At 41.7% G+C, this 14,200-nt stretch overlaps 1 protein-coding gene across 1 annotated transcript in view; it reads left to right on the top strand.

The window, feature by feature from the left end:
- The first annotated feature begins 531 nt into the window (after positions 1–531).
- The window catches only part of LOC126413040 (translation initiation factor IF-2-like), a 254,813-nt gene continuing 241,144 nt past the window's right edge, over positions 532–14,200 (top strand). Inside the window, exons 1-2 of the mRNA XM_050082935.1 lie at positions 532–538; positions 876–1,329. Coding sequence (XP_049938892.1) covers positions 532–538; positions 876–1,329 — 461 coding nt within the window. The remainder of the gene's footprint in view (positions 539–875; positions 1,330–14,200) is intronic.

Below are 14,200 nucleotides of genomic sequence, written 5' to 3'. Positions count from 1 at the left end.
GTGGTATCGTGATGAAGCTGCATGGGAAGCTGTACCTGGACACGCCATCCAAGCTCTGACTCAATGCCCAGGAGGCGTATTAAGGCCGTTATTACGGCCAGATGTGGTTTTCTGGGTACTGATCTCTCAGGATCTATGCACCCAAATCGCGTGGAAGTGTAATCACATGTCAGTTCTAGTACAATATATTTGTCCAATGAATACCCGTTTATCATCTGCATTTCTTCTTGGTGTAGCAATTTTAATGGCCAGCAGTGTATATTACTAATAGAAATGGAACACCTTCCCATAAATATTTTTATAAAATTAATCTGGAGTTTCTGTAACCAATTAGTAAATACAGCTTAGTATTTCGTAGTGCCAAAACAGTCTGTTACGTCTTCCGTCAAATTTGCCTTCCCCATATCAATGTTTGTCTTCCCAATTCACTATATTTTGGCGCCCAACATGAGGCGATGTCATTGGTAATTTGTAAGCAATATGATATCACGGACAATTTTCTTGATCACTACGCTACCTACATCGATTTTCATGATTCGTATGGATTTTTGATGTGTAACCCAATCACAAAAAAAAAAAAAAAATAAATAAATAAATAAATAAATAAAAATCTTCAAATGTACTTGAAATCTTAAGGGACTTAACTGCCAAGTCGTCATTCCCTAAGCTTACACACTACTTAACCTAAATTATCCTAAGGACAAACACACACATCCATGCCGGAGGGAGGACTCGAACCTCCGCCGGGACCAACCGCACAGTCCATGACTGCAGCGCCCTAGACCGCTCGGCTAATCCCGCGCGGCGGTCCAATCATCCACTATTGTTACGAAGCGCTCACTGCTTGGAGCACATAAACCGCGACCGCACTGTAGGACTTGGGAGTCCGGAGTTCCCCGAAGGCCAGCCTGAAAGGCAGGACACTCACTCACGAGACGCTGCGCCGCCGGCCTCCGGCCAACCAGGTGTCTGGAGGTCCGCCGCAGCCGCAGCGCGCACGCGCAGTGCGGCCGCGCCGCGGCGCCCGCCCCGCCCTGACCCGGCGTCGGCCGGCGTCGCCAGTAGCGCGCGCGACCGCCGTCTGCGCGACGACGCGAGGCGACGCGACGCGACGCCAGCGGACGCTGCGATACTCTGTGCGCCGCCGCGGCCGACGCTCTCGCGCTCTGGGCGACCGCCCGTCGAGGCTCCCCCGGCGCGTGTGTTCTGCAGGCGGGGCGGCGGACACCTCGCGCCCGCGGAAGGTGGTGGAGGGACGCCGCGGCGGTGGGCGAGTCCCCGACCCTGCGGTCAAGGCGCCGCCGTACTAACCACAACTGGCGGCGTGACGTACGTACAGCGCTAGTTCTTTTGTACCCGAGGTCAAAGCGCTGCTTGACAGTTGCGTCCAAATCGTATACGGAATCGGCAATTTTCGTCGACGAATGTCTAACGCAGGTGTGTCGCGAAATCACCATACGTACAGGGAGCGTTGTGTTACACTACTGTTCAAGATATCTCCTCGAAGTGTTGGCCTTCTATGAGACCAATTCTCAAAATGTTTTCAGTACGTTACGTCTTGCTGCTCTCAAATACTGAAGACAAAACATTTCAATGCCCAAGATTCTATCTACTTATTGGCTGATTAATTTGGGCCTTCGTCCATTTTCACAAGCCACCTACTACAGAGAACAAATTTTTTTATGAGTGGATGTGCAGAAAGTGTATAATAAAAGTATCGGCGACAAAATGGTTCACATGATAACTAATTACATACTTTTGTTTAGCATATGAATGGCGTGGACTGCTCTGTTTCTGTCATCAGACTTGAATGTACCTTACACATGCGTTAAAAGATGTCACAGTTGTAGTTACGCACTAGAGTATTATTTTAGCGTATGTGCATAACACAATTTTTTTTGTTAATTGTGGTACCTTCATTCTCCAGCGTGATCTGATCCATGTGACAACACTGTTGTTCACACAAAGGAGAATTTTTTTTCTTACTGAATCACATTGTGCGTCACGTTGCCTAATGTATCATAGTGTTATCGTAATTTTGGCAGATGTTGATGAAAAGAATAACATTATAAGGTTTTCTATAATCTCTGATGTATTCACTTTACTTCGCCATTGTGTTCATATCACTGACTATGTTCAGAGTGGGATACAGTGTTCCATTACGTCACAATTGTTCAATAAATTTTCATTTCCTTTTCAGCACTGTTTAAGAGGAAACATACTACATCATTCGTATTTAAATAGAATTCTCATACGATAATATCGTTAAAAATAGGACAACACCTGCAATAAATAACCCAGTGTGACGCAGTGTAATCGAATAAGAAAAATATTCTCCGATGTGTATACAGCAGTGGTCTCATGTGGATCACATCATGCTGGACAATGAAGGTACCACAATTAAGCAAAATAGGTATTACTCACTTACATTGACATAAAACTGTTTAGTGTAACTACAGCAATGACTTCTTTTATCGCAGATATAAGAAGTATTTTAGAGTGATGAAAATAGAACTCGCCACACTAACCACGTTCCAAATACAAGTATGTCACTAGTCACTACACAAGCTAATTCGTCACTCATCCATTTATTATCCAAATTATTCACATCCACTCGTAACGAATTCTGCTGTCTGTAATAGGTGGCTTGTGAAAATGGACAAAGGCTCAAACCAGACAGGCAGTAAAAATACAGCAGCTTTTGTACTGAAATTTCTTCAAGACCAGTTTTAATATCAAAGACCTATATCATCCACAGAGACAGTGACATAGTAAGGTGTGGTTTTATGGCTACATGTTCTTTCCTTTGAATACGCTTTTTGAAAGAAACGACATTACGAATTTAATGATCCTTCTACAATCAGATCATTAATGACGGCTTGGTCGAAGATTTGACTAGCGCCAAAGGACTTGTTGAAGGGACAATCGTACAATAGCAAAGAGGTCGTATAGGGAATCCATATTCTACACGAGAATTTAATCAGGATGATTAGATTGGGATTCGGCCCCATTTGTCACGAAAACAATTCCAGTGCCTTAAGCACTAAATCGCATCACACAGTGGCAATGGAACGTTTTTGAGAAGAAAAAATGTTCAAATGGCTCTGAGCACTATGGGACTCAACTGCTGAGGTCATTAGTCCCCTAGAACTTAGAACTAGTTAAACCTAACTAACCTAAGGACATCACAAACATCCATGCCCGAGGCAGGATTCGAACCTGCGACCGTAGCGGTCCTGCGGTTCCAGACTGCAGCGCCTTTAACCGCACGGCCACTTCGGCCGGCTGTTTTTGAGAAGAATGGAATATCGGTATAGATATATGTCGTCGCCTTGGACTGTGACTTGGAAACTGAAATTGATTAGAGAGTAAAATAGGATTTGAAACATTTATCTGATATCTTTGTTTTATTTGTTGACACAATCATTTTTTTTAGAAACAATGATACCCGGTTACAGCTACATTGACAATCTTCAAATGCTGTAAGAAGTAGTACCTTCAGATGCCACAAAAATAATAATATATTATTAATTTTTGTTGCCTCTGAAGTTCGGCAGTGTGACTGAAACCGGATGCGATAGTTGCATAAAAAAGTGATTGCGCCAATAAACAGACAATTATTATAAAATGTCAATCACCTTCTCCTTAAATGAAATGCCTTGTTTCCCAAAACCATTTACCTGTGCCAGCCACTTGCATTTTCCTCTTCCTCAGCGCTTACAAGGAAAGTACATCCAATGGAATACTCCTGAAGATAAGGGCGGAAGTTTTCTAGAAGAAAATGAAAATGACAAAATTTTCTACTACAATGGTATTATGTACGACAAGCGGTGTAATGAAACTATTCGCTTAACAGGGTGATAGCCGTGGTGAGTGAGAAGACGGGATCTGCCGACGCAACTCAGATCTAACTCCACTGTCACGTAAGCATTGCGTAATGCTCTTGTACTGTGTTTTCGACGGCAGACTTCGCCATTGGATTTTCCTTACTACCGCCGACTTTCGAGTGATATTTCAAAGACAACGATGAAACGTGAAACATCTATACAGTCGTCTCTTCACGAACTGTCTAACGCCATTAAATGAAATAATAATTACGTTTTTAAAGAATTTGGAAATGGTAAATTGTAGGCCAAACTACTGCTCTCTTAGCTGACTGTTTCGATATCTTCAACAGCTTATTAGAAATTTCCACGTTACGTCCAAAAATAAACGGTGGCAGTTTTGTTGTTCGGTACATAACATACATAATATCAACAGAAAAATTACTAACATAAAAATTATTAGCAGCTTGTACTGGTGTTATATCAAAATGGGCAACATCGACTGCGTCAGAGAGTGACAAAGGAAATAGGAAAGTTGTGATGTACAGGTCTAGGGAGGAGTTGACAAGTACTTGAGAGATTTTTTTTTTGCTATAATTGTTACGGTTTTAATGTAGTTATGTAAGTTTTACCCTTTATCTGAGACTAAGAAATCATCTCGCTTAGTGTACGTTCTAAGTGACTCTGTGTAACGTACCTGTGATATATGACCTGTCTTAATTCATCGATCTGAGTACACTGTCGGGATTTGTGATACAATAATAGTGAACGATCGAGCAACGAATGCAAACGCTCTGTGAACGTCAGCAAGAAAAGCAACGTTGCAGGTGTGGCGGGCACTGCCTGAAACTTGCGTCACAACTGTGTTAACAAGGCGAACCACACCCTCCGAGCCGCTTCGCGCCATGATTGCATAACCACGCAACAGCGCCTTCCTGTTCTTGAATGCAGGATTCCAAAACGCTTCGAAGTTTTATTTACGAAGCGGCTGTAGGGAAGCAATGCAATTTCACAACTGTTTGCGACGTAACATTTTTCCTTTCTATTCTCGTAACAGGAGATGGTGCCTGGTTCACAGCACCTAAATATTCGTATCAAATATAGCAAGAGATGGCTTGCAATCTGTTGAAGCGTAACACGGAGTGGTTACTGGTGTCTGTTACCGTTATGCTTCAACACGTGGTCCTTGAACAGCAATGTCAGCCGTGGCACAGATTCTTGCAGGTCAGCTACTTTGTTCCCCCAAGGAATTATACCATAATACATTATGCAACTATCACTTACGAGAGATATGGCAGTTCCTCATCAAATCGTTACAAAATTATAAAAATAAATCTCTGCATTCGTGTCGTAGTAGACCTGACCTAACATTTGATCGAAGAGAACGTTGAAGATGTTCGTGTAGTCGCAAAATCAGTAAGTCTACAAAAACATATCACGATATATATTTCTCCCTGTTGAACGGTGCACAAACCGAACTAATTAAGTGTATAGACCATTATTAAATACCACACCTAAACAACTTATAAATGTGACTGTGCCAGTGGTCTAGCGGTTAAGGCGCTCAGTCCGGAACCGCGCGACTGCTACGGTCGCAGGTTCGAATCCTGCCTCGGGTATGGATGTGTGTGATGTCCTTAGGTTAGTTAGGTTTAAGTAGTTCTAAGTTCTAGGGGACTGATGACCACAGATGTTAAGTCCCATAGTGCTCAGAGCCATTTGAACCATTTTCTTTGAACTGTGCCAGTATGTATATCTAAAAGTCATTAGTTTGGTCTATTTTCGCGTCTGTTCACAATGATGCACATGGAAGCAAATACTAGTACATAAATTACTGACTTGTGTTGAATGAGCTATCAGTGAGGCCGGTGGCTTGGTTCATGGTAGGTCCCATTTTCTGATGAAAGTGATTTTAAATGCCTTGGACCAAAAAATTATATACAATGAAGTGGATTAAGACTTTCTCCAATCAACTAGCGATCGTTAGCAATAAAACTGACAACCAATTACATATTCAAGTATTCGGTGTGGTCAGAAATCGAAATACCATTGGTTTCCCTGGCCGCTGTAATATTCAGGTAAACTCCAACGAAGACAGACTTTCGACATCTAAGCAAATACGTATGCTGCAAGCTACCGTGTGGTCCCTGGTGGAGGGTACCTTCTACTGTCATTTCCTTTCCTCGTTCAACTCACAAGCACAGCGACTTGTAAAGACTGTTTATATAACAACAGAGGAGCCCTAGTTACTCTAACATCATCTTCGTGCTACTTAAACGAAGCGTATGTTGGCAGCAGTACATTCGTTTGGTAGTCTTCTTCAAATGTCGGTACCCTGAATTTCCTTAGCAGCGTTTCGCGAAAAGAATGTCGTCCTCCCTCCATGGATTCCCATTTGAGTTCACAAACCACTTCCGTAATATTTGCGTGCTGATCGAACCTAGGAGCCCTCGTTTGAATTTCTTAGATGTTTTCCTTTAATCAGACTTGTTGGGGATCCCAAACACTTGAGCAGCTCTCAAGAATGGGTCGCACTACCGTCCTATACGTGGTTCCCCTTTACAGATGAACCTCGCTTTCCTAAAGTTCTTCCAACAAAAGTAAGTCCACAATTCGCCTCGTCCCACTTTACATAGCTTTGAAGTATTACGTCTATATATATATATATAGACATAATACTCCTGCTCCTGTTCCATTCACGAATGGTGCGTGCAAGTAATTTGTTGGTAAACCTCCATATTAGATCCAGCTAGATGGCGCTTTAGGTTTCCCTTGTCGGAGGGACATACTTAATAACACAAGAGCAACACCAAAACTTATTTCACCTCTAGTCAAAATTTACACCTATACTATTCAAGCCACCTGACGGCTTGTGGCGGGGAGTACTTCTGGTACCACTAACTGATTCCCCAGGCTCCTGTTCCATTCACGAATGGTGCGTGCGAGTAATTTGTTGGTAAACCTCCATATTAAATCCAGCTAGATGGCACTTCAGGTTTCCCTTGTCGGAGGGACATACTTAATAACACAAGAGCAACAACAAAACTTATTTCACTGGAGAATTTACGAGCCGTGTACCTTACCGTGCAGTGGCCTCTAGTCGAATGGAAGAAATGCCGTGTTTCCTCCAGATAATGGTACTGAGGCAAATTGCCTTCTCTTACGTCACATTATCAGGAATATTGTAGCTATGTTGTTGAACTCATAACCGCATTTCAGTGACTGATTTGAAGATTAGGAACTGAAGGCCGATTGATTCATAAATTTCTAGTCAGAAAATAATATTTGACCAAATGAAAGCTTTCATCTTATCAGGCGGATTTACTTTTTAAAACATTTTTCAGATGATGTAGTTACAAAAAGAATTTATTTCTACGATATATATATATTCTCGACGTGACAATATCAAGCAACACACGACTAATGCTGTATCCGAATAGTACGGGATTGGTTTTCCTACTCATCTGTATTAATGTACATTTTTGTACATCTAGACCAAGTTACCATTCATTACACCAACTACAAATTTTGTACCCTCCTATAGTCACTCAACGGGGACACATTGCCTACACCATAGCATCAACAAAAATCAGTCGCAGTTTGCTGCTCATCCTGTCTGTCAGATCATTTATTTATGTACAGAATAAGAGCAGTTCTGTCAGACTTCACAGGAGCAATCCTGATATTCTGTCTCTTTCTTCTTTCTCTCTTCTAAACTTGTATTCACACTCTTCTCCTATTATACGCTGAGAAATCTAATTTGTACCAAATAGATGTATAGTAGGTTTGCTACGCAATAATCGAAATCGTGCGTACTTCAGTATCGCAAATATCGTGTGTTTCGAGTTTGTATCCATTGTAAAGTTTCCACTCGTTAATTGTATTGAAGCTCGTGGACTCGCGGTAGCGTTCTCGCTCCTCGAGCATGGGGTCCCGGGTTCGATTCCCGGCGGGGTCAGGGATTTTTACCTGCTTGGAGGTGACTGGGTGTTGTTGTGTCGTCTTCATCATTATCATTCCTCCCCATTACGGTCGGAGGTTAGCCGGCACGGTAACTCAGCGTGTTCGGTCAGAGGGTTAGCTGCCCTCCGTAATAAAAAAACTGAGTTAATGAATCAACGACGAACTGAAACGGGTGTCTTGCGACGTCCGCCCCGAGCAGATACAACGAACAAAATTAGATCAAAAAAAAAAAAGAAGAGGAAGGCAATGGCAAACCACCTCAACTAGGACATTGCCTAGTACGGTGTGGCGGTTACGGAGTATGGGACTTCTTCATCATCGTTTCTCCATTATCCACACACACATATTTCCACTCACTGAAAAGAAAGTTTCTAAAGAAACATCCACGGCTCACAAATTTTATTACCTCAGCTTCCGGCAGTTTCACCAATGAATATGGATCAGTTGTAGCCTCTAAAGAACATAGTTGTCTTGTTGCAAAGGCTACGAACAGTAACACGTCCCAGAAACTGTAAGTGAAATATGAAGTACATGTAATTTGTATTTCGAAACTAGTTTCCGGATCGTATAAATATATCTTGTTCTATAATGAAACAGGATAAAACTGTGTGTCATACCGGGCTTCGATCCATAAACATTCCGTCTCACATTCATACCAGACGGTACGTAACGAAATAGGGCGAATTTAAAGAACTTCTGTCGCGCTTTATACAAGCGAACTTTCCGAACATTATCATTCGCAGTTACAGTAAAATAAGTTACAAAGATAGTTGTTACGTATTTCCTGTAAAACTACGCACCGCCGTCTTGTAAATAGTCGTTACGTAAGTGGCATATTGGTTTAAACGATATTACGAAGGCTGTAAAGTTTCTGCTGAAATATAAATGATAAGGGAAGCTTCATTTGAGCAAAGGCGAAAGTCATTAGGTCAGCACGTTTTCATAGCTCTGCGTTTCCGTCCCTAGTTACCACACTCTCAACGGAATGTTAAACCTTAATCTTTCTGCCTTCCTCTTTCAGATACCGTGGAAATATTTGCATCATTTATAGGAGAAATTGTTTGTTTAAAATAAAAACTCTGAAGAATAGCGTCTTTGTACATTTTGACACAGCTGCTATCGTTACTAAATGCGCGCAATAATGTATCACTCTGAGTCATCAGCTTTCTCGATGTACGCACTCTCTCTCGTCAAACCTGTACTGAGAAACCAACTTGGACGTTACAGAGCATCCGGCCGCTGAGGCAGAGCGGTTCTAAACGCTTCAATCTGGAACCTCGCGAACGCTACTGTCGCAGGTTCGAATCCTGCCTCGGCCATGGATGTGTGTGATGTCCTTTGGTTAGTTAGGTTTAAGTAGTTCTAAGTTCTACAGTACTGATGACCTCAAATGTTAAGTGCCATAGTGCTCAGAGCCAATTTCGTTACAGAGCAAGTAGTTGCTCAATACACCTAAATCAATAGATGGCGCTTTAGGTTTCCCTTGTCGGAGGGACATACTTAATAACACAAGAGAAACAACAAAACTTATTTCACTGGGGAATTTACGAGCCGTGTACCATACCGTGCAGTAGCCTCTAGTCGAATGGAAGAAATGCCGTGTTTCCTCAAGATAATGGTACTGAGTCAAATTGCCTTCTCTTACGTCACATTATCAGGAATATTGTAGCTATGTCGTTGAACTCTTAACCACAATTCAGTGACTGATTTGAAGATTTGGAACTGAAGGCCGATCGATTCATAAATTTCTAGTCAGAAAATAACATTTGACCAAATGAAAGCTTTCATCTTATCAGGCGGATTTACTTTTTAAAACATTTTTCAGATGATATAGTTACAAAAAGAATTTATTTCTACGCTAAAGCATGTTTTAGAGAAATTCACTGAAATCTGATAGAAAGTACTATAAGAGAAGCGTCGCGAAAATTGTAGATTTTCGTACACTTTAGGCCGAGATCGGAGTACATCGAAAAAGTTCAAAGAATGGCAGCACGGTTTGTATTGTCGCGAAATATGAGAGACAGTGTCACAGAAATGATACAGGATTTGGGCTGGAAATCATTAGAAGAAAGGCCGTTTTCGTTGCGACGGAATCTTCTCACGAAATTCCAATCACCAACCTTCTCCTCCGAATGCGAAAATATTTTGTTGACACCGACCTACATAGGGAGGAATGATCACCACAATAAAATAATGGAAATCAGAGCTCGTGCAGAAATATATAGGTGTTCATTCTCTCCAAGCGCTATACGAGATTGGAATAATACAGAATTGTCAAGGCGGTTCGATTAACCCTCTGCCAGGTACTTAAATGTGATTTGCGGAGTATCCATGTAGATGTAGATATAGTTCTTAAGCAAACGTCTAATGGAATAAACTTAGGGTCTGATTGTAAATTATTGCACATTCTGAATATCAGAGCTCCGAGTTATTAGTATATCGAACATTACCACCACCGGTAGAGTAGGAAATGAAGGAAAGAAGAGGGGTGGAAGGGGAGTGTAGGGCTGAAAAAGAAAACCTCCACCCTCTACTGTATTGCAGCATTACAGTTTCAGAAGAATCTACGGGGATCACACCCTTTTACAGTCAGCACTCTCCTATCTACATCACACAGTTTTGACGGATTGTCTCAAGGGTAAATGTATAATAAAGATAATTGAAATAAGTCTGTGTAGAATGTTGTGTTGTTGATGACGATGCCAGTGAAACGAGATGGTGACACCTTCCGTCGGCTCAAGGCCATCCCTAAACAGCACCCAAGTTAACCTTCCAACCTAATATACGAATGATTATCAGTAATGTTGCATACACGCACTCACCAAAACATTTCGAAATGTTTTGGTTTTCGTCCCCAGACGTTGGGATAATGTAGAGTGGTCAGAAACTTGACGTCATTAGTTGCAGTCCCCTTGCCACTGATGTAATGTGATCGGAAAGTAGCCTGCTAACTCCGGCTCACAGGCGTTCGTTGGCGACGCCAGTGCATTATGCATAAATGATTCTAAGCGCGTGTGTCTCAGTATACTTGAACGACTGTGAAACGTTGTTAATAAATGCAGAGTGACGGGGGCTTAAAGCCATTTGACTGTTAGGTGGTTATTTCATCTGTCAAAACTGTAAATTAAGGAATCTCATTGAGTAGTACCCAGGATTAATTTTTGACAGGTTTTTGGAAGGTATCTTAGTCGTCCACTTTCATTCATTAACCATTACAATTTGGGCAGTATGTAATTGCCTTGAGCCTTCAGACTCTGCAAGAATGTAGCTGCTGAAATGGTGCCACAACAAATATTGAAGATAAAATTTTGGCCGAATGTGTGATCGTGACACGTGTCGTCATTATTCGCAATATCGTTTCAAGTGCTAAAAGATGCTGCCTTATTTGAGACTCCTGCTTCTCTAAATGAAGGATATAAGAAAATTGAACAGGTGTAAATACATGAGATATTTGATAACAGGACATCGCTACAGTCATGATTTGCTTACGTTAAGTGGTTAGTGTACGTAAATGCGTATTATTACGTATTGTTGAAGAGTGACATGATGTGGATGAGTGCATCAAGCAGTATCCTTCTTCAGCACACCTAGTGGTGCCAGTAACAAATGAGCGGGACAAATACGAGCAGAGATAGGCTAAACAGGTTTGTTTACACGCGGAGTTGACATATCCGCTAGGGCGGAAGCCAAAAGCGACACGGGAAGTGCAAACAGAAGCGCGGTTGGTGAGTCATTTATGAAACTGTAATGAAACATAATTCAAAACTTTGTGCTAGTTCTGTTCCTGTTAGCCGACTCGTAAATATTGAAGTAATGCGTATGCACGGTCAAAGCGGCTGCAATAACTTGCCGTTGCATATTCATTCTCCGGCAACGCTCGCGTGGTGTTGACCCACGCTCACACGCAATCGATATGTTCTCAGAGGCAGTGCGGTGGTTCGTGTGCACGTATGAAGGCCGCGGTGGTACGGTACGCACACGTTACTGGAATGGGGCGGTGTTCAGTCGGGCGTGTCCGGCTATCTGTCCGAGCGGCCGCTGAAAATTACAAACGAAACTGTCTATTAGAGCATCGGTGTTTCGGCTGCTGGAATCGCTGTGCTTGGCGCCGAGACGCGCGTTAGCAAACGTGATTAGTTCCTGCAGTTCGCAGATGCGTTTCCGTGACAGTAACACAAAGACGGCTATTGGCGTATGAAATTTGATTCATGCATGTTCTGTTTTCGGGTGGTGCGAGGAATCAGCTCCCGTACTCCCGTGTTCCTACGTCAGAGAATGAGCTACGTGGCGCATTGGTTAGCACAAAGTACTCGTTTTCGGGAGGACGATGTTTCAAACCTTCCTGCCGCCACTCTGATTTAGGTACCCCGTGGTTTCCCTAAATTGCCTCCGGCCGATTTTCTTCCCCATCCCTGCGTAATCCGAGCTTGTGCTCCGTCTGTAATGACCTCGTTGTGGACGGGATGTTAATGACTAATCTGCATCTATGTCAGACACTTCTCTTCAACCCCAAACATCCGAAAATATTTCGCTCACAAGTTTTCCTTTTTTTACGTTCTACTTTTCTAGCTTGTATTTCAACTTCAGCTCACATATAAAGCATCATTACCCCTTTCGACTTTTTATCAAGTCATCGTAGACAATCTGTTTGAAAAGAAAGTGTGATAGTAAAATACTAGGAATGTAGGTTACAAACTAAACTAATTCCTATATTGAACTGAAAGTACTTTTTCCTTTTCAGTTTATTGCCTCTCAGGACATGCCCAGTCAGCCATCTCAATAGTGAAATGTCAATTAGGCGATAATAACGTAAGAACAACGCAATACCCAGTCTCCTAGAGGATAAACTATCCGATGTGGCAGGAAATCGAACCCGGACCCTTTCGCTTGGCATTCCGCTGCACTGCCTGCACAGCTACCACAAGGGACGACTATAACGTACTTGAATACGCTACATAATAACTTCTCAATTAGACACGAGTTCGTATTAGGGCGCGAGGGGCGAGCGAGGGTGTTCATAATGTAAAATATCTACGCTTAAATTCTTGGATCTGATGACAACAAATAATCATGCTGTAGTACAAAGCTGATAACCCTTAAATCCTAAAGGTGATATTAAAACTATAATCGATATAAAATTCATTGTGATTAAATCACATCTCAAAGCGACAACTAGTAAACATTTACGTTACTCGGGTGTAGTATGTACAGATATTCGTTAGGAGCAGCATAAATGTTGGCGGTTTGCATGAGTGATGCCCCTATAACAACTTAGTACTAAGCTGTCACAAATGTACTGTTAATAGTCAGCACGATAGAACTAATAAATCAAGCTACTGTTAGACAAGTACAGCCTCCAGGAAAATCAGCGTTAAGAAAGTAAAAGACAAAAACATGGACAAGAGACTTAATAACATACTTTCAGAGTGTTTATTAGGAAAATGGTTTTGTTCCTTTAAGAGCTGTTGTGAGTGTCATTTAAAATTAGTAAAAGTTCCGGAAACTTTAAGTGTATCCGCATTGCACCCTTTAGGCACGTAATTACAGGTATTACGATTTAATCTACGAATTCTACTTGACGTATTCATTTTTTAGTGCGAACCCAAAGCGTTTTTATTACAACGAACGTTCTCTAAATTTGACATGAAAAGCCAGTCCCGTTAGTCATTAGTCATATACAAAATTTTGAAAAGGCGACCTATTTTATTTTATTTTGGAGTAATTATTACGAGCTATTCCTTCCTTAAATCGTATTTCATTTCTCTGCTATGATTCTTTCTTTCGTTCTTTCTTTATCGCTCATTCGACCGTTCCACTCCACCTCCAGTTTCTTCCAACTAATTCGTACTCTTTATCTGCGTATCTACTCAACGTATCACAGCGGTAACCAGTTATGCAAATTGAGTTATATGTCCACCGTTAAAAATTTTTCTCGGCATTCCTCATTCCAGATGAACTTAACTAATAATAGTTGAGCTAGGAACTGGTTCCACAACACTATTCCATCCATTGGAGTAATTTTTCTGTATGCTGATGTTCTGGAGCATTCTTTGCAGTATTTGTTCTCTTCAATTGTATATGCGCACTGTAATTTTAGCACATCAGTAGCTCCCAATTAACAATTGTAATTCTGACCCTGCTTTCGCTTCCTTCACGTTTCACTACCATTCAACAGTATACCTGTGACTGACTATAGTGATTTTCTTCTTCTTCTTTGTTTCTTCGTTTGGGTCGTGTAAGGACCACGCCCCAATTTCAGTGCTTCCTTCTTTGTTGTTCTTTTTTTCCTCCAGTTTTCTTTCATCTTTTTTCTCTCATCGGACCATTTTGACTCTGTCATCTTCTCCATCTTGCCTTGGAATCCTTCCATTTTTAAAACTATCCTCTTGAAAATCTCTCTTTCTGTTGCATCT

Source organism: Schistocerca serialis, chromosome 7 (assembly GCF_023864345.2).
Source record: "Schistocerca serialis cubense isolate TAMUIC-IGC-003099 chromosome 7, iqSchSeri2.2, whole genome shotgun sequence".
NCBI lineage: Eukaryota > Metazoa > Arthropoda > Insecta > Orthoptera > Acrididae > Schistocerca > Schistocerca serialis.
The sequence above is the reverse complement of the archived record's forward strand: the minus strand, read 5'-3'. Positions and strand labels throughout refer to the sequence as shown.